The sequence below is a fragment of the Macrobrachium nipponense genome, chromosome 1 (assembly GCF_015104395.2).
Source record: "Macrobrachium nipponense isolate FS-2020 chromosome 1, ASM1510439v2, whole genome shotgun sequence".
In the NCBI taxonomy this organism is placed as follows: domain Eukaryota; kingdom Metazoa; phylum Arthropoda; class Malacostraca; order Decapoda; family Palaemonidae; genus Macrobrachium; species Macrobrachium nipponense.
Genome location: NC_087200.1, coordinates 138,202,497 through 138,222,880, shown reverse-complemented (window position 1 = coordinate 138,222,880; position 20,384 = coordinate 138,202,497). Strand labels below are relative to the sequence as shown.

General features: G+C 44.4%; 1 protein-coding gene across 1 annotated transcript in view; it reads left to right on the top strand.

The window, feature by feature from the left end:
- LOC135219682 (2-oxoglutarate dehydrogenase-like, mitochondrial) overlaps positions 1 to 20,384 on the top strand; it is a 446,325-nt gene that overhangs the window by 373,851 nt on the left and 52,090 nt on the right. The window contains 1 exon segment of the mRNA XM_064256630.1: positions 19,809 to 19,956. Within this exon segment, the coding sequence (XP_064112700.1) occupies positions 19,809 to 19,956 (148 nt within the window).

Below are 20,384 nucleotides of genomic sequence, written 5' to 3'. Positions count from 1 at the left end.
GAGACCTTAACAAAGTATATGATTGGGCAGAGGTAAATAGGATGGTATTTAACTCTGATAAATTTGAATCAATAAATTATGGAGACAGAGAAGGAAAGTTATATGCATATAGGGGACCTAATAATGAGACAATCACAAATAAGGAAGCAGTTAAAGACCTTGGTGTGATGATGAATAGGAACATGTTATGCAATGATCAAATAGCAATTCTTTTGGCAAAATGTAAAGCAAAAAGGGAATGTTGTTACGGCACTTCAAAACAAGAAAAGCTGAACACATGATTATGCTTTATAAAACATATGTTCGTATTCCACTTGAATATTGCAATATGATATGGTACCCACACTATCAAAAGGATATTGCACAAATAGAGAGTGTACAAAGGTCCTTTACAGCTAGAATAGAAGAAGTTAAGGACCTTGACTACTGGGAAAGACTACAATCCTTAAAATTATATAGTCTAGAAAAGAGAAGAGAACACTACATGATAATTCAGGCATGGAAACAGATAGAAGGAATAGCAGAAAACATCATGGAACTAAAAATATCAGAAAGAGCAAGCAGAGGTAGATTAATAGTGCCCAAAACTATACCAGGAAAAATAAGGAAAGCCCACAGGACATTAATCCACTACGCACCAGCATCGATAATGCAGCGTCTATTCAATGCGTTGCCAGCTCATCTGAGGAATATATCAGGAGTGAGCGTAGATGTGTTTAAGAATAAGCTCGACAAATATCTAAACTGCATCCCAGACCATCCAAGATTGGAAGATGCAAAATATACCGGAAGATGTACTAGCAACTCTCTGGTAGACATTAGAGGTGCCTCACACTGAGGGACCTGGGGCAACCCGAATGAACTGTAAGGTCTGTAAGGTAAGGTCTCTCTCTCTCTCTCTCTCTCTCTCTCTGCTATTGGCTGGTAAAATGTTTAAGATGACTTTAAAATGATATTAATATTACCAATTCAATGGTATATTTGATGTAGGATAATACTTAAAGTAGAAATTTGGTATTTGAACTTTCAAGATAGGCAGATATAGGTATTTTTAGAGGGGAGTTCTAACTATTCCCGGGTTAAAGCTATTCGCGTGGGTGTCTGGTACACATCTCCTGCGAATACGGGGAAACACTGTAGATCAAAGATCAGCAAGGAATAATGCTGTTAAATTTAAACTAAGTTGTAGCTGAAGCTGAAAAAGCTGTTCAAGTTGCTAATGACTATTATTATGCATGGGCAACAATGACAAAACTCATGTAAAGTTATGCCATCAAACACAACCGTATATAAAATCGAGGGAAAATTATTTCAATCAGAACTACTGGGCTTGAAATAACAAATTTTAATGTTATTTTCATGCCAATACAAGTAAATAATGTAAAGTTCATATTATGATGAAATCAAGTGAAAAAAGCAAACGGAATCACTTTTTTTTTTATGCAGTAAACATGTTCCCATCTCCCAATGCAATCTGTCAACAAAAAAGTAATTTAGTTCACAACAAGACTTATTCAAGTCATATTTCAACTTAAAAATTTGTCGTATAACAAAAAATGACCTTGTCTCATATAAGTAGTATCTAGATATTCGTTTATGCTAACTAGAAGCAAGAAAATTCCCACAGAATTGAGTTTTATATGGCGAAATAAACTCTTATTCACCATCAGCTGATTTCCAAACCAAAACATTGACTGCTATGTTATTATTTTATAATAATACAATATGAGAATACATATAATATTGTTGCGTTTGTAATTATATGTAGCCATCAGAAGCCTGAAATCGCTCAATTATGCCGGTGTCGGAACGAAGCTGATTCTTGTTTTGTGTCCATTTTTTTTTACTGAATTATCATAAGCCAATGTGCTTTGAATCTAGAGAATTAGCTGAAATTAATAATTACTCTACCATATATTTATAAAGTATACTGTGCATTGTAGGCTAGGCTTCACTATATGTAAAGATAGTATTGATTACCCTAGTGTAAGATAGGCCAAGTATATTCGAGATACGATTTTTCCAGCAAACGATGGGTTTTTTGGAACCTAAGTCCATCGTTAATAGGAGAATACCTGTATTAAGTAGATCAGACAGAAAAGAACAACAGAACAAAATCTTTTGCTTTATTAACAAATAAACTGTCTTTTGCTTTATTAATAAATTATTAATAGATACATAACACCGTCTTTTGCTCTATCAATAAATACATGTAGTGCACTTTGCTATGTCTGTTTATGTCAATGGCCATCATCAGCAACGCTGATGCGTGGGTGATTTAAAAACAATGCTCCAGCACCAATTCTTGTCAAATCAAATTTTTTGCTTTTTTCAAACATTTTAAAATATTTTCTAGCTCGTTTTAAATCGAAAACGTGTTAATTAAACACACATTAATTGAGAGGTGACTATAAACTATAATAAAGGTAATAAAACCATTTTTACCTTACATATTGGCACATTTGAGGAATAATTCCATATCAGTGAAATTAACTTTTCTCTGTGCAAGCCCAGCTGATAAATGTAACCATCAAGTTATGGTTATGCTCACAGCCACCTTCATCTTTCGGTAACCTTTCCGAATTTTAATGGTATTGTAATTACAGTAGTAATAACATTTAGGATAACATTCATTTAACATTAAAAATTGATTATCATTTTGTTGGTAAAAAACACAATTTTGAAGTAGAGGCAGTCCCCGGTTATCAGCGGCAGTTCCATTCCGTAGTGAAAATTGCTGATAACCGAAAATTGGCACTTACAGCACCAATAACTGGTTAATGGCACCTCTGCTTGGTATGTATTGACACCAATAATTGGAAATCAGTGCATATTGGCATTGAAAATTGCTGTTGTTCATACGCGAACAAACCTTCGGTCTTAATAACAGGATAATTTTTAGCGCCTAGCTGGATCCGGTTAAAAAGCACATGAAAGCAAGGAATCTTGTGATATCTGGCAACGCATGCGTAGCTCGGGTTAGAAGTGGTCAAGGACAACGCCGCTACACCAGTCTTTCTTTTGACTGCCTGGGCGAGAGTTGTGTTAACTTCTCTTAGCCTTTTCACAGTTCATTGCCCGTTTCGTTTCTTTTTTGTGTGTGTGTTTGGCTGGTATTATGGCTTCTTCTGCTCCTTCTCGGCGTCAGTGTATGTGCCCCGGAGTTCCAGGTTTTCCGTGTTCTCGTTTTTTGGCTTGGGTAGCGACCGACCTTCACATCACGTGCAGTAGGTGCCATTCTGATTTTTGTACTATTACGAATCCTTGCACGGAATGCTGGGCATGGCCTAAGGAGCAGTGGAGGTTGTTTTATGGCAAGAGAGAACATCGGAGAGTTTCGACTCTTCCTACTTGGGAAAGTTTTGTGCCTATTCCCAATGTTTCGTCTCCTGCAGTAGTCAACCCTCATAGTAATGTTGTCCCTGCGTCTCCTTCCTTTTCTTCCATTGATTCGTCAATGGAAGTATCGGGAGGCCGCCAGGCTAGTGTTTGTAATGTAGCCCTTCTTCCTTGGGAGTTTATTTGGTTCCCGAGAAGGGTGGGACTTTTTCATCAATCTCTTCTCTTCCAGAGTCGGAGGCGTCCAAAATGGCAGCGATTTGGAAGATGCTCCGGCTAGGGGGGGTTACCCCATCCTTGGAGGGGTTCCTAGCGCATTTTGTGGAGGCTTACACCTCCCTCCCCAGTCTGGCCAGGCCATCCCTCCTCTCCCCAGCCTCATCTTCGTGGGTAGCAGCAGTCACCCATCTTGTATTGCTCTGCCAGTGTCTGCAGTCACTTCGAGTCGGAGTGACGCTGTGGCGTCAGCCCCGTTGATGATGTCATGGGGTCCGTCTTTGTGTATTTCTCCAACGGTAGCGTCTCATTCCCCCTCGCACCGAGGGGAAGCGGTGATGTTACCGCCGCTTGTGACGTCACTCACATCGATGACGTCTCTCCCAGTCGTCTCCTCTGATCTGCCTTTCTCAGTCGTGACGTCATCACTGCAGCCCAGTTTGCTGCATCTCCCTTCCTTGTCATCGGAGTCTTCTCTGGCACATCAGTCTGAGGTCATATGCCAGGCAGTGCTTCAGAGGTTGGACTCTGTATTGGATGTGAAGTTGGCTGCCTTATCAGTTGGGAGAAGAGTGCGCATAAGAAACTAGTGCTGTCTTCCTCTCCCTCTTCCCTCTCTATGCCCTGTCGGCGTATCAAGCATTGGAAGGCTAAGGACTTTGCCCTTCCTTTGCCTTTGAGGGAGGAACAACACGGATGTGTTCCCGAGAGTGCTGTTGTTTCGGGCAGTGTTTGTGGTGTGCATTCTGCAGGAGATGCTTCGGGTTCTGCCTTGAATCTCGGGCATGTCTGTGTGTGTGTGTGTGTCCCCCCGTCCATGCACATCGCGAGCGTGTTGCAACCTCCCCTGCCTGTGCACGTGATGTTAGTGCTCCTTCTTCTCCTAGGCCCATTCATTGCCGTAAGCATCTCAAGGCGCCTGTCAAGAGGTCGAAGGTAGTGAGCACGGAGTTGGTGCAGCTGGAGTGTTTGCCTGCCTCTCTCACTGGTGCTTCCAAGAGTTCGACCCTAAGGGATTCTCCTTCGATCTTGAGTGTTCGAGTTTTCCCCCATCTCACGTACGTACGTCCGCCACACCCGTGACCATTCATGGACATGTGGAGTCATATGTTGAGGTAAGTGATGTTCCTAGTGTTATAGTGGGTTCGTCTCGGAGGCCGACGCGTGGACCCAGCCCAGACAGGTTAGTTGGTGTTTCGGGCTGTTTGGCTGCTAACACTTCCATTAATTTTGGTGGAGAAGGCACCTTAGAAGAGCCTACACATCCTTCTCATCGTCGGTTAGAAGCCTTGGTGGGAGCTACTCAGGACCCCAAATCGTCTCTTCAGCTTCCTTTGTCGGTCTTGCAGAAGGTTAACGCCTCTGTTTCGGACCGGGATGGTTCACTTCAGTCTAGGGGTTCTACCTAACTGCTACCCCTGCCTCTTACTAGACATAGGAAGTACTATGCTACGAGCTCTGCATTTTTGTTGTCACGCAATCTTAACCCAGACATCATTTGCCTGAAGCCGGGTTTGACTTTGGAACAGGTGAGGTCAATGGCTCTGTCCTTGTCTCTGCAAGATGCCTCAGCATTGGAATCTACGGCGGCCTCCATGTTGCAGACTGGACCTCTGGTCTGTGGATATTGCCAAGATAGCTTCCGACAGGTCCCAGGAAGGGTTGGTGAGTGCCTCCTCGCTTGCCAGTCTGTTGCAGTCCAGGGCAAGGCGTTTTCAAATTTGGCTCACCTGTGCCAATTTATGGGCTAATCTTCTTCTGATTAGAAGGGACGCGGCTTTGTCTGGGATGGAGAGATCGCTCGACACCGAGTCCTTGCTGCCATTGAGGAACGGAGATCTGTTGGAGTCCCAATTTTTGTCTCCTCGGACAGAACTCAAAAATGCGATAGACCGGCGCCGGGCTGACACCAAAGACCGACTGGTGCCCCAGGCCGTGTTTAAGTTGAAGTCTCATCCTCGGAGACGTCCGGCTCCTCCTCCTCCCCCTGTCCAGCAGCAGTCAAGGAGATCATCGCCTGGTAGGCCGTCGAGGACCTCGAGTTCGGCAGGGCCTCCCCGTTTGACACAGCCAAAGTCAGAAGATCAACGCCCAAGGGGCAGAGGTAAAGGGGGCCGTCTGTAGGTTAGGCGCCTCTCCCTCTCCTGCACCTAGCTGGCCAATTGGGCCAAGTGGCAGAGTTATGGGGCGGAAAAGTGGGTGGTAGATGTCCTTCGGTTAGGATACCTACTGCCATTCGACTTCTCTCCTCCTCTGTCGGACAAGCCGCAGCTCAGGAAGGCATATCCTTCAGGTTCTCCGAAGTTCTTGGCTCTTCGGGAGGAAGTGCAGAAAATGCTGGACAAGGATGCGATAGAGGAAGTAGTGCGTCCGTCCCCGGGTTTTTACAGACATCTTCTTGATGCCCAAGGCGACGGGAGGATGGAGGCCTGTGATTGACTTACCCACCTTGAATCACTTCGATAGATTAAGGGACGCATACTTCAAAATCCCTGTTCATCCCACGTCCAGGAAGTTCCTTCGCTTCTCTCTTGAGGACAAGACCTTCGAGTTCAAAGTCTTGTGCTTCGGGCTGATGATAGCCCCTCAAGTGTTCACAAGAGTCTTCTCTCTCGTGTCAAGTTGGGCCCATGCTCAGGGGATCCGTTTGCTGAGGTACCTCGACGATTGGTTAGTCTTGGCAGTTTCCAGGGAGAAGCTGCTGCAGGACAGGGATCATCTACTTCGGTTCCGTCTGGACCTGGGCATATTAGTCAACCAGGGAAAGTCAAACCTCGTACCCACTCAAAGGATTCTCTACCGGGGCATGGTCATTGATACCACAGTGGCAAAAGTTTTCCTGTCGGATCAGAGATTGGAGAAGTTGCGGGCAGTAGCGCGCAACTTCCTGTCAGAGTCACATCAGTCATCTCATCAGTGGCAGGTTCTTCTGGGAGTGTTGTCTTCCCTGGAGAAGCTGGTCCCTCATGGGCGTCTTCATCTTCGGTCTCTGCAATGGAGACTAGGAGAATTCTGGTCTCTGGCGGGGGACTCTCCCCTGTTTATGGTTCCTCTGTCTCTGGAAGTGAGAGAAGACCTTCGTTGGTGGTTGGACAACAGAATCTGTTGAAGGATGTCCCTTTGCGTTCTCTTCCACCGGACTTCCTTCTGTTCTCGGATGCCTCCCTCGCAAGTTGGGGCGCTCATTAAGGCGGCCTCATCGCTTCAGGCATTTGGAGTTTGGAAGAAAAGGAGCAACATATGAATGTCTTGGAGTTGAAGGCGGCTTTCCTGGGTCTGAAGGAGTTTCGGGGGAAGGTAGAGGGTCATTCTGTCTTTCTCATGTCGGACAACACCACGGTGGTAGCCTATGTGAACAAGCAGGGAGGCCTGGTTTCACGTCAACTTCACGCCTTGACCGTCGAGCTTCACCAGTGGGCGGTCAGCAATTCGGTGGAGCTCTCAGCCAGGTATATCCCAGGGAAACGAAATGTGGTCACAGACAAACTCAGTCGCTGGGATCAGATCCTAGGCACAGAGTGGTCCCTTCATCAAGTGGTGGCAGACAAGCTTTTCCAGATTTGGTGGAGACCCATGCTGGACCTTTTTGTGACACACTTCAACAGGAAGCTGGAGGTGTTCTGTTTAGTGGTTCCAGATCCTTTAGCATTGGCAGAGGACACATTCCAACATCCCTGGGACAACCTGGAGGTGTATGCCTTCCCTCCGTTTTGTTTGATCCGTCAGGGTCTGAACAGGCTGATGAGTTCACAGGGTCTGAGGATGACTTTGGTAGCCCCTCTGTGGGCTCAGGCGGAATGGTTTCCAGATCTGCTGTCGTCGTTGGCAGAGGTTCCAAGTGAGATTCCCCCTTGGCGACATCTGTGTCAGCCCCATGCGGAAAGGTTCCACCAGTCAGTAGAATCCCTGTCTCTTTACAGTTGGAGGATATCAAGTATCTCCTCTGAGCAAGAGGCTTTTCTCAGGGAACAGCTGGGCACATGTCCAGCAGTCTTAGAAAGTCGACCTCCACAGTTTACCAAGGCAACTGGGCGATCTACTGTGATTGGTGTCGTAAACTGGGTTTTTTTCCACTCTCGACCTCTATTCAGCGAATAGCAGACTTTTTAACCTTCCTCAGAGACGAGAAACGTTTGTCCATTTCTGCTATTAGAGGCTACAGGGCTGCCCTGAGTTTGGTGTTATACCTTAAGGGTATCGACATCTCCTCTTCCTGGGAACTTTCCCTGCTAGTTAAGGGGTTTGAGCAGTCGAGTTCTCCTAGAGAGCTCAAGCCTCCGACGTGGGATGTTTCCTTGGTTCTTAAGAGCTTCACTAAGAGTCCATATGAGCCCTTGCGTCACTCATCTGATAGGAACCTGACGCTCAAGACAGTTTTCCTTCTGGCTTTGGCATCTTCGAAGAGGGTAGGAGATCTCCACGGTCTGAGCTATGAGGTGAAGCACACCATAGGTTGGGGGTCGATGTCCTTTGAATTTGCCCCAGAATTCGTGGCCAAAACCCAAAATCCCTCTGTGCATGATGATAGGTTCACTTCGTTTTCCAATCCATCACTGACTGACTTTGGGGGTGGTGATGCTGAAGAGCTTTTGTTTTGCCCTGTCCAGGCCCTGCGTTGCTGTCTAAAAGGACTCGGCACCTTAGACCAGGCTGCTGCAGACTTTTTTGTTAGCACAGGTTTCTGTACAAAGAAAGAGGTGTCTAAGAATACTATCTCTTTTTGGATACGTGGAGCCATCAGACAGGCATACTTGTCACTTGATGATCCACATACCACGTCTGTGCAGTCTAGAGTGCATGACGTTAGAGGTATGGTCCCTCTCTGGCTTTCAAAAAGAACTTGGCTGTACATAGAGTGCTGAGTGTTGGTACTTGGTTACGCCAGTCCATGTTCACCTCCTTCTATCTTAAGGATGTTGCCCACAGATCTACGGACACGTTTTCCCTGGGTCCTGTGGTGGCTGCCCAACAGGTTGTGTAACTCATGGTTGCCCTTAACAGGGCACCTTTTTATCTTATTTAAGATGATTGTGTGGATGAGAGAATGAGTGAGTTGGCTGGTATCCTTCTTTCTCTTGTACCTTTCCTTCTTCCTTTTGGGCGGTTTAAGGAATAGACACGTCATTCGCTGGACTGGTCTGATACAGGTGAGTAAGGTAGTCATACTGATTGTGTGGTCATGCAATATATACAAATATCTTACCCGCTATTTCGTAGCATATGCTCCACTTCTTGGCAAGGAGGGTGGGTTTGGGAGTAATACAAACCCTGGTGTCTTGGTTTGTTATTGGACAGTCAAAGTTTCTCTTTGGTTCCCTATACAATGGTTATCCCATATATCATTGTACGTCACTCAGGTTCTGAGTCGTTAGATATCAATTTATTTAGCTTCTCAACGGGCTTCAGTCCCTCTCCAAGAACCATTTCTTTTGAGAGCTGGACTGGTGGGTAGGCCCCCAGCTGGTCTAGGATGTCTTATACCTCCCTCCAATTATGAGTCTATCCTATTGTTAAGACCGAAGGTTTGTTCGCATATGAACAAATGACAAATTTTCGAAGACAATTTGTATTTTTCATAGCTACAAACCTGAGGTCGTAAAGTTATACTGCCCGCCTCTAGCTGCCCCTCTGTTTGTTAAGTCATCCTGAGTTGGGAAAGACTGGTGTAGTGGCGTCGTCCTTGACCACTTCTAACGCAAGTTACACATGCGTTGCCAGATATCACAAGATTCCTTGCTTTCATCTGCTTTTTAACCGGATCCAGCTAGGTGCTAGGAATTATCCTATTGTTAAGACCTCAGGTTTGTAGCTTTGAAAAATACAAATTGTCTTAGAAAATTTTTCATATTTTTGTGATTTTTGGCACTATACAAGCACCATAAAACCGGATCACTGATTACCAGGGACGGCTTGTACTTACAACTGTTTAGAACAATCCAGTCATATGAACAATAATTATGTATGATAATTATTGTACATTAGACTAACTTCTTTTCCTCCATCTCTTTATCCCATTGAGGTAAATAAATTAAAAAAAAGTAAAAGAGGATGATAAAAGTATCATTAGTAACACTATAATCATTGTGTAAATGTGTACAGGGATAAATAACTGAACGAGAAATAGCTGTTTTGCTATGAACAACCGAATCAGATAACAACACCTGTTTTGCTTGTATTTCAACCATCATACAATAGTAAATAAGTACCGTATATATGTTACAAATGACATTAAGTAGAATAGGACTGTTATGCGTATTTTTACATTACAGTACAGTAATACCCTTGAACGTTACGGCAAGGTTAGGTTCCGAGAACCCCCTCGTGCAAGGGGAAGTTTCGCGTAAGTTTGGCACAGTCTCTAAAGATGACCCTAATCGTGCTCCCTTATTATTAGACTAACTTTTAAGTAAATTAAAGCTACTGTAATTTTGGTTTTAAAATTGTTTAATACATTACCCTTAAAAAAGGATAACCGGTTTGGCATAAAGAGTTACAGTAAATACTATGCACCATACTATCCACTTTCGATGTATACTATACCCCTAATTCATGGGGGAAGATGGGATGCATTTTGGTTTTTTGTTAAAAAAAAAAAATTTTTTCTGTCAGAGTAAAATGTTTTCTTTGTCTCACTGTACTTCATATCATCATAATGAAGTCACACATAAAATAAAGAAACATGTATGTACATAAGTAATGTGAGAGAGAAATATATATGTCATGTAGGTAAAACTCTGTAGGGGTATCATCCTTAAAAAGTGCGAATGGAATCATATCTTCTGAAAGTATATTAACTGTTTGTGCTGTAATTACATAACATAGTGCATACAGATTGTACCAGCACTTTTCTCAGGGGTTAAGAAAATCATTTTCACAGAGCGACAACTCTGATGTTTTATGTGTTGATCATGGAGTTCTCATATAGTGACTAACACTGAATTACCTACTGCCTTTGTATTATTTTCAAAAAATTTGATTTTACACTTCAAAGCATGAAAACTTATACTAATTGTAGTATATTAGTACATACTTCAGAAATTAAACAAAGGTTTCTGAAGGGATATCATCTTTGAAAAGTGTAGTAACTTTGTGAGTGGGTATCATATCTTATAAAGGTACATATATGCACTGACTGCATATTTATGCATGTACAAAAATAAAAATAATATATTTATAATAAATATTTTATACAGAAAAGCTTTAAAATTTAAAAATTTGCATGATAAATTAAACATAAACACTTTTGCAGGGTTTTGCAGTGCTTCTGGAGGGTTCGCAAAATGTTCACGCTATTGAAGATCTCATGTAAGATAATTAGTTTTTAGGTTCTGATGAAAAAGTTTGCGCTATTGTGAATTCATGCAAATCGAATCGCGTAAGTTCAGGGTATTACTGTACTGTATACCCATATGCACCATGAAGAAAAGATTGGCAAGGAAATGGAATGCTAAATTTAAGCTGCACATTGTAGCTAAAGCTGAGAAAACTATGTTCAAGCTGCTGATGACTATAAATAATTGTGCATCCGCAACATGGATGAAACTCCCACTAAACTTCGATATGCCATCAAACATGACTGTAATTAAAAGTGGAGAGAAAAGTCTCTCCATCAAAACTACTGGGCATGAAAGAGCACATTTTACTGTTGTTTTAATGTGTATGGCTGATGGGATGAACTTTCTCCCATTGTTATCTTTAAACAGAAATTGATGGCTAAACAAAAATTTCCAAATGGTATCATTGACCGCATTCACAAAAACCTAAACAATGCAAATGGCACATGATTGTTGTTTGTATTTTATAATGCAATAGTAACATAAGAATACTATACATACAGTATTATTGGATACAGTGAAGTAAAGCATTAATTTTTTAAAAGATCCATGGAAAAAATAGATATTCATTATGTTTGTATTTTATATTATGATACTAATATGCATATTTCTGGGCTCAGCTCGTGTCGCTGCGCGAAATATCGTTTAATCTATTATTTCTAGGGTAAATGTACTAACACATACCAGAGAATAAATAAAATAAAGGTCAGTATAACTGACATCGCCTCACACCTCCAGGGAAAGGGTGTCGGTATGAACACTAGGCGAGTGAGACCACTACCACGAGCCAAATGCCAATAGAAATCTCCCACTACAAAATCCCGTCCAAGAGGGGAGCCGACCCACAGAGTGAGCAGCTCGTACTACTACTACTCCATCCCATGCTGCCGACTGCTGCGCCTCTGGTGGCCATCCTTTCAAGTTAGCGCCACGAGTCGGTTGTGATATTTTTCTCTCTGTGTTTTTTGTGCCCTTTCATTGGATTTTCTATTATGGAGCGTGCAGCTATCGCAGCAGCTAAGTTAAGTACTCAGTATTTACGGTTAGTTGTTTTTTCCGGCCTGAGACAGTATTTGCCGTTTTTTTAGGTATAAATACGACCTCGGGGTGTCGGAAGCATGGCAGCATGGTTCTCGCCTCGTGATGGGTTCGTTCTTGGTCTCCCATACCTAGAACATCCCCTTATTTATCTTCGCTCTTTATGATTATCCGCTTTACTTAGGGTACGGTCTACTCAGGTTTGTCCATGCATGCATGTGTTTTACCTTACGTAGGCTTCTTCTATCCAGACCCTAGTCCAGGTTCTTAGTATCGGCCTCTGACTAGCTTTGAGTGGTAGACTTGCCTTCGGGTTAGTCGTACACTCCTGGATTTTTTCTCCTGCTATATTGTTTTCTTTCTTTCATTTATTTATTTATATAACTGTGTATTTTATTATTGTTAGGTTAGTTAGGCGTCTGGCTTAGCCTAGGTCCTGGCTCTTTGAGCCTATACTACCGCTCATCAGTTCGGTTGCTTCCCTATAGCATCTCTCTGATCAGTTGGTTCGGCCCAGTGGGCTTATTTGCCTCCGCTTTTCAGTTCAGTATGCTTCCCGATAGCATTTCCCTGATCAGTGGTTGTCCTAGGCTTAGTTGTCGTATTTGGTCTTACCGCCTCGTGGTCACTTCGTGATCACGGGCCAGCCAGACGCCTGTCCAGTCATTCTTCCCCCCCCTCCCGCTCTTCCATAGAGTCGGGCGGGGGTGGCGGGGGTCGGTCTGCCCATGCTCGTTCACCTCATACCCGAGCCGCCTCCCTCTCTCCCCTCAGGCGGAGGGGCTAGGGAGTCGGGACAGACCAGACTGGTCTCGACCTCTCCGGCTTCTCGGTCCGGCCGGTTGGTACGAGTGGGGGGTACTGGCCTTGCCCACCCTCCGCGCTACCTTGTCGCTCCGGGCTAGCTTGAGCCTGTATGTCTTCTCGCTCTTTCCCATCTTACTAGGGCTCCTTCCTGATCGGAGTCCTGGTATCCAGCGGAAAGTTTGTTAGTCCACCCAGTAGGGTGGAACCGGAGCGGTACAGTGGGTGTCTCTACTAACCTTACCGTTTTGCTGAGTTACTACACTCCGCTACGCACTGGACTTAGTCCGGTTTGCTTGTGTGTTAGGTTTAAGTTATCTTTAAGTTTATCTTAAGAACCTAAACTAAACCTCCCCACCCTCCCTTACATATCTTACCGGATCTCTCCGGGATTATAGCCTATTCAGGCGATGCAGGGAGGGGTTATGCCCAAATTTTTTCCGAGCTCCGGCATGCATCGGAGCTCTTCTGTCCTTTAGACTGTAAGTGATGTTTTTAAGATACTCATGTGTCTCCCCACTTACAGGCCACCACTGTGAGCATCCGGGATGTTCCGCCACACTTCAGGACCCTTGTGGACACGAAGTTTGCCGGTCCCATGCTCCATGCGCGACTCCGCTCGGGGACATCCAGGTGAGCCAGCTTTTGGATGGGGGTAAGTTTTACATCTCCAGTAGCTGCTCCGCTTCTTTTTTAGCGCTTAAGTTTTCATCATATTAACTTAAGGCAATTAATTTAAGTTATACTTTAAGTTTTAGTTTTAAGTGATTCTTAAATCTAAACTACGCCCTCTCTTCCAGGCTCCGGCGGTAAGAGATACCGCACTGGCTACTCTGCGGGCCTGGGTCGGCGGTTTGGGAAAAACGCCGCCCAAGGGACAGCCCTACATCCTAGAGAAGCGGTTGGCATTACTAATCTTCCCCGGAGGCAAGGCGACAGGATACGTCGACCCGGTAGAAGCGGATCCGACTATCGCCTTCATCCAACAACAGCTGGCCACCTCATTAACTGATCAGGACCAGGATATCTCTACGGATGTCGCGACCCTAGATATTAATGTTGAACCTATGGTAGGTATAGACCGACCTGTTGGTCGAGGGTAGGTACGGTGGACACCCAAGGGTCACCCTTGGGCGTAACTGTTTCTTCTAACTCCTGCAACCTCTCCATCCTTCCAAGGCTTTACGGGTGACGAAATATATTCTCCTCCTGGTGCTTCGGTTAGACCTAAGGTCAAGTCTAAGGTGATGACTTTGACTAAGACGTCGTCGTCGTCTAAGAAGACGACTTCGGCTTCATCCTCCTCCCGTAGTCTCCGGCTGGGAATCCCGGAGCATCCAGGTCTAAAGCTTCTAGCTCCGGCTCTAAGTCCTCGAGAGTAAATCCTCCAGAGAGAGATCTCGCACTCCGGCAGAATCACCAGTTCCGCTACCTTTGGTTCCGATTCAGAGCCTCCCCTCCACCTCCGCAGCAGCTCCGGCTTTGGACTCCAATGCTGGCCTGTTGCAACAGGTGGGGGACCTGGTTGGGTCCTTAAAGAGCAGCATGGAGCAAATGATCTCTCGTCTGTCGGACAGGATTCACTTCCCAGGACTCCATTATAGCCGGGCTGAGAGAAGCTCCTCTAGCCTCTCCTCCACTGTCCAACACGAGTGGATCCCAACTTCCTCCGTATGACTCACTACCTCAGTTCTCTATGAACAATCCGTGGAGAGTAGCGTCATACGCCCCCTTCCAGGACGGTCTCATCTCTATACCGGAATTTGGGACTCGAAGAATAGAGGACTTCGAGTTCTTCCCGGAAGACCTCCAGCCTCCGTTCATAGGCTACGCAAGGCTTACGCCGTCGGCTATGGTGCGGGACGATAAGGTACCTAAGGAGACAGTCCTCTACTCACGAGACCAGGCTCAGAGAGAATGGCTCAGGTGTTTAGGAGGACATGGATTGTTCTAACACCAAGATACAACCATTTAAGAGTCCCTTTACCATTTTTACAATGGATGAGAGTAACCCGCTCCAGTCCTAACCAAGATCGCGAGGGCGACCATCCCAGCGGCCCAGAAGGGGGAACCTATACCGCAGTTGAAGGAAGCGGATCCCACTTCTCCGTTGCTCCCCTCAGTTGGAGAATTGTGGGAAAGACTTGCCGAATACATTCTCAGCTGGCAAACTCAAAACCGGACTGTGCTATGGAGCAGTTTGGTGAAAAGCTACCAGGCTCCAGATAGCCTTATTCAGGCTGAGTTTGATGCATCGCGTCTAGCCAGACCATCAATTCTTATGGCTATGTCTGAGTAGCTACCATGGCTTATGGATCAGAACCGATTTTTAAGCTCATGACCAAAGCCCTGACTCAAACGGTACAGTCAGATATGTTTGAGTTTGCCACTGCTCGGACGAATTGTAGGAAGCATGTCCTACAAGAGGCAACCATTCGGCATGAACCGAATAGGTTACTCTCGTCTAGCATCTGGGGAGCAGATCTCTTCCCAGAAGCTATGGTTAAGGAGGTCCAGTCAGAGGCTACCAGGTTAAACCAGAGCCTTAAGGATCGTTGGGGCCTTTCGGCTAAGAGGAGGCAAGACCTGACTCCTAAAGGTAAGGCACAAAAGAAACCCAGGCATTTCCAACCTTACCAGAAGAAGCAACTACGCTTTCCTCAAGAAGTTCCAACAGTACCGTTAGTGCAGACAGCCCAACCCTCCACTTCTAAAGGTCAATCACAGCCAATTTATGTGATATCCCCTCAGCCTCAGCCCTCCACCTCTTACGCCATCTCTCCAGCTTACAATCAAGCCTTCGAGAGTCAAGCTTCTCAGAAGTATGACCCGCTCGGGTAAGGAGGTAGAGGTAAGCGTTCCTTTCGTGGGAGAGGATCGGGAGGCCCCTTTAACAGGGGAAAGCACTTCAGAGGAGGCCGAGGCGGTTACCAGAACCAATGAAGAACTTCAGGTAGGAGGGAGGCTGTTTCACTTTCGCCACCGGTGGAACTTCAGCCAATGGGCGCTCAGAGCATAGTGTCAAAAGGTCTGGGTTGGAGCTGGTTGACGAACCCACCTCCATCCAGACCTTCCGTCAACTTCTTCCAAGGAATTGACAGAGTACGCAGACGATCTCCTTCAAAAAGGAGCTATAGCGAGAGTCAAGAGATTAAAATTTCAAGGTCGCTTGTTCAGCGTGCCAAAGAAAGGCTCACAAAAAAGAAGGGTAATCTTAGACTTGTCCCGCTTAAACTTAGCCATCCGCTGCGACAAGTTCAAGATGCTCACGATCTCACAGGTGCGGACCCTACTTCCCCGTGGGGCCGTCACCACCTCTATCGATCTTACAGACGCTTACTATCATATCCCTATTGTCAAGGACTCTTCCGGTCCGTATCTGGGTTTGCAAGATAGGAGACCAGACATTCTCCTTCAAGGTAGTTTCCATTCGGACTCAACGTGGCACCCAGAGTGTTCACGAAGCTAGCGGAAGTGGTAGTGCAACAACTCAGATCGCAAGGATCATGGTAGTAGCGTATCTCGACGATTGGTTGATCTGGGCCCCAACAGTCGAGGAATGCAACAGAGCTACTCTGAAAGTGATTCAGTTCCTGGAATATCTAGGCTTCAAAATAAACAGGACCAAATCAAGACTCACTCCAGAGTCAAACTTTCAGTGGCTGGGCATTCAATGGAATCTATCATCCCACACTCTGTCGATTCCATCAACCAAAAGGAAAGAAATAGCAAAGTCAGTCAAGCAATTTCTAAGTCACAAACTAGCGTCAAGGAGAGCCCAGGAAAGGATCCTGGGTTCTCTCCAGTTTGCAATCAGTGACAACGTCTTAATGAAAGCCAAACTGAAAGACCTAACCAGAATCTGGCGCTCGCGAGCAAACGTCAGGTCCAGGGACAAACTATCCTCAGTGCCTCTGATTCTAAAGAATCGACTTCGGCCATGGGCAAGAGTCAAGAATTTATCAATGTCAGTACCCCTTCAGTTCCCTCCACCAGGGGTCACCATCCACACAGACGCGTCCTTAAGCGGCTGGGGAGGGTATTCCCAGTCAAAAGGTTCAAGGGACTTGGTCACCTCAGTTCCGTCAGTTCCATATAAACGTACTGGAGGCAATGGCAGTGTTCTTGACTCTAAAAAGGTTACGCCCACCCAGTACTCCCCACATAAAGCTAGTCCTGGACAGCGCAGTGGTAGTACATTGTATAAACAGAGGAGGCTCCAAGTCACGTCATCTAAATCACGTCATGATAGCCATCTTCTCCCTGGCAGACAAGTTCAGTTGGCATCTTTCCTCCACTCACATAGCTGGAGTAAGAAACGTCATAGCAGACGCCCTATCCCGATCAGTACCCCAGAGTCGGAATGGTCACTGGACAACAGTTCGTTCCAATGGATCCTTCAAAGAGTCCCAGGGCTACAGGTGGACCTCTTCGCATCACAAGCGAACCACAAACTACCGTGTTATGTAGCCCCCAACCTGGACCCTCTGGTGGCCTATGCCACGGACGCCCTGGCTCTAGACTGGAACAACTGGGAGAAGATTTACGTCTTCCCTCCAGTGAATCTCCTCATGAAAGTATTGAACAAACTTAGGACATTCAAGGGTCAAGTGGCTCTAGTAGCCCCAGACTGGCCGAAGAGCAACTGGTATCCTCTAATTTTGGAGCTGGGCCTTCGTCCTCTTCAGATCCCCTAGTCCCAAGCTCTCCAGTCAGTACAAATGAAGACTGTGTTCGCTTCCTCAGGGATTCTCAAAACCCTAACTTTATGGATTTCATGAAGTTTGCGGCAAAAAGAGATGCGAATATTGACCCTCAGAATATTCTATTCTTGGAATCCGATAAAAGGGATTCGACTTTGAGGCAGTATGATGCTGCTGTCAAAAAGTTAGCAACCTTCCTGAGAGATTCGGATATTAGAATCATGACAGTTAATTCAGCTATATCCTTTTTCAGATCCTTATTTGAAAAAGGTTTAGCAGCTAGCACGATTACGACAAACAAGTCAGCTTTGAAAAAGATATTTCAATTTGGATTTAACATAGACTTGACGGATTCCTACTTCTCGTCTATTCCTAAGGCATGTGCTAGGCTTAGGCCTTCTGTAAGGCCTACGTCAGTTTCATGGTTCTTAAACGATGTTCTAAAAACTGGCTTCCGAAACCGATAATGACACATGCTCGTTTATAATGCTCTTAAGAAAAACCCTATTCTTATTAAGCTTAGCTTCAGGAGCAAGAATTTCAGAACTGTCGGCTCTATCCAGAGACCCGGATCATATTCAGTTCCTTCCCACAGGAGAAGTCCTACTTTCTCCGGAACGTAGCTTTTTAGCAAAGAATGAAGATCCTTTGATGAGGTGGGAACCTTGGAAGGTACTACCCCTTCCACAAGATGTATCTCTTTGCCCAGTTACAACCTTACGAGCCTTTCTGTCTAGGACCTCCTCATCTTCGTCGGTCCCTCTTTAGGAGGGAAAAAGGTGGAACTTTATCCATTAAAGGCATCAGGCAACAAATCCTGTACTTTATTAAGCAAGCCAATCCTGACTCTTTCCCGAAAGCACATGATGTCAGGGCAGTAGCCACCTCAATTAATTATTCCAACATATGAACTTCGATGAGTTGAAAAAAGTATACTGGATGGAAATCGCCGACAGTGTTCAAACGTCACTACCTTAAGTCCTTGGAAGCTCTGAAATTCCCAGCAGTAGCAGCGGGTAACATAGTTTCCCCTGACTCTAGCTAGTTTGTAGTAGAAGATTCAGTCCTCCTTTCTACCTGCCTCACCCAAAAGTTCGTCTATTCCTACCTGGTTCATTTGCATTCACCTTGTGTCTTAGCTGCTTTTGTGATAGTGTAGTGGGTGCCCCTTATTGTCTGGTTAGGGACACTCACAAATGATTATAAACATTGATCTCATGGATGTTTCCCCTTATTTTTATGCTAGGGGATACATCATATTATAATGATTACGGGTTTTGTATATTAAGTCATATACATTCCTTTATATATTATTATTGTTGATTGTTTTTATTAATTGCTATTATACTTTTGATACATGCTGTTACACAGATAACATTGATACATGTAAATAATTTTACCTGTACATATGTAATTACCTTATGTTACAAACATGATTAAATTTAAGGGTAATTTAAGCATATTTCTATTTTTATACCCCTGTGTATATGTATCTTTTAGCAATTATAGTCTATTCTTATATATTTTATCTTTTATTTGAGACCTATTCTGACTTATTTTATTTTTATTCTCATTTTATTACTTTTGTTTACAATCTTGTGCTATTTCTCTGGTACGATTTCGCGCAGCGACACGAGCTGAGCCCAGAAAAGGGATTTTGACGTAAGGAAAAATCTATTTCTGGGCGATTGGCTCGTGTCGCCAGCGAAATCCCACCCTACCCATCCCTTCGCCCAAGATGTCTGCTAAACTTCAGGATGGCCACCAGAGGCGCAGCAGTCGGCAGCATGGGATGGAGTAGTAGTAGTACGAGCTGCTCACTCTGTGGGTCGGCTCCCCTCTTGGAGGGATTTTGTAGTGGGAGATTTCTATTGGCATTTGGCTCGTGGTAGTGGTCTCACTCGCCTAGTGTTCATACCGACACCCTCCTGGAGGGTGAGCGAGTCAGTTATACTGACCTTTTTCTTTATTTTATTTATTCTCTGGTATGTGTTAGTACATTTACCCTAGAAATAATAGATTAAAGGATATTTCGCTGGCGACACGAGCCAATCGCCCAGAAATAGATTTTTCCTTACGTCAAAATCCCTTTTTACACATGCTAATTTTGTATCTCTTTAGGAGGCAACCCCCTTAAAATTAGCTTCGAAATTAGGTGCTCTAAAGTCACATGATACACGAGGGTATATGGTAACCAAAAGCTAGCCTATACACAAATGGTTTTGTAATTCACCAGTCTTCTAATACTACAGGTTCAAGGTAAATTCATGAAAATTTCCCATTATTTTTACCTCGTCTTATCTGAAGGTCATCTTATACACGAAAATATATTGTATAGACAATTGAGATTCTAACTACTCCAACTTCTTTGCAGAGTGATTCCCGAAAGAGGCCCAGCTTCTGAAAATCATCAAAATGTCAAACGAGTAATCTTCTGCTCCGGTAAGGTGTATTATGACCTCATAGCTGCTCGTAAGGATGCTAACCTGGAAGACAAAATAGCTATCTCAAGAGTTGAACAGGTGGGTTTGCTGTAGTTTTATAATTATGGTATTTTTGCACTTGAAATTATTTTGAGCAAATTTTAGTACTATTAGGAACTGTAACAAAATTTTGTACAAATATGGTGGTTTTATGAATAGTCGTTTCTTACAACTCCATCAGTCATATGATACTTTCTTTGTGGTTATTAATGTCTCCTGGCACACCGCCTTTGGTTTCCATGCAAAAGAGGAGTGATTGTTAATGCACAAATCTTCTGGACCCACCAGTAAATACCAACCACTCTCTTTGTAGATTGTGTAGAATGGATGTGAAAAAGTGAGAGATATGAGGTACAGAGGTTGGCACTATATAATTGTTGAGTATGTATGAAAAAAACTAGTTTTGGGTTTTCAAGACTGTTTCATCTATACCACATCAGTCATATGCTTCAACTCATAGTTATGGA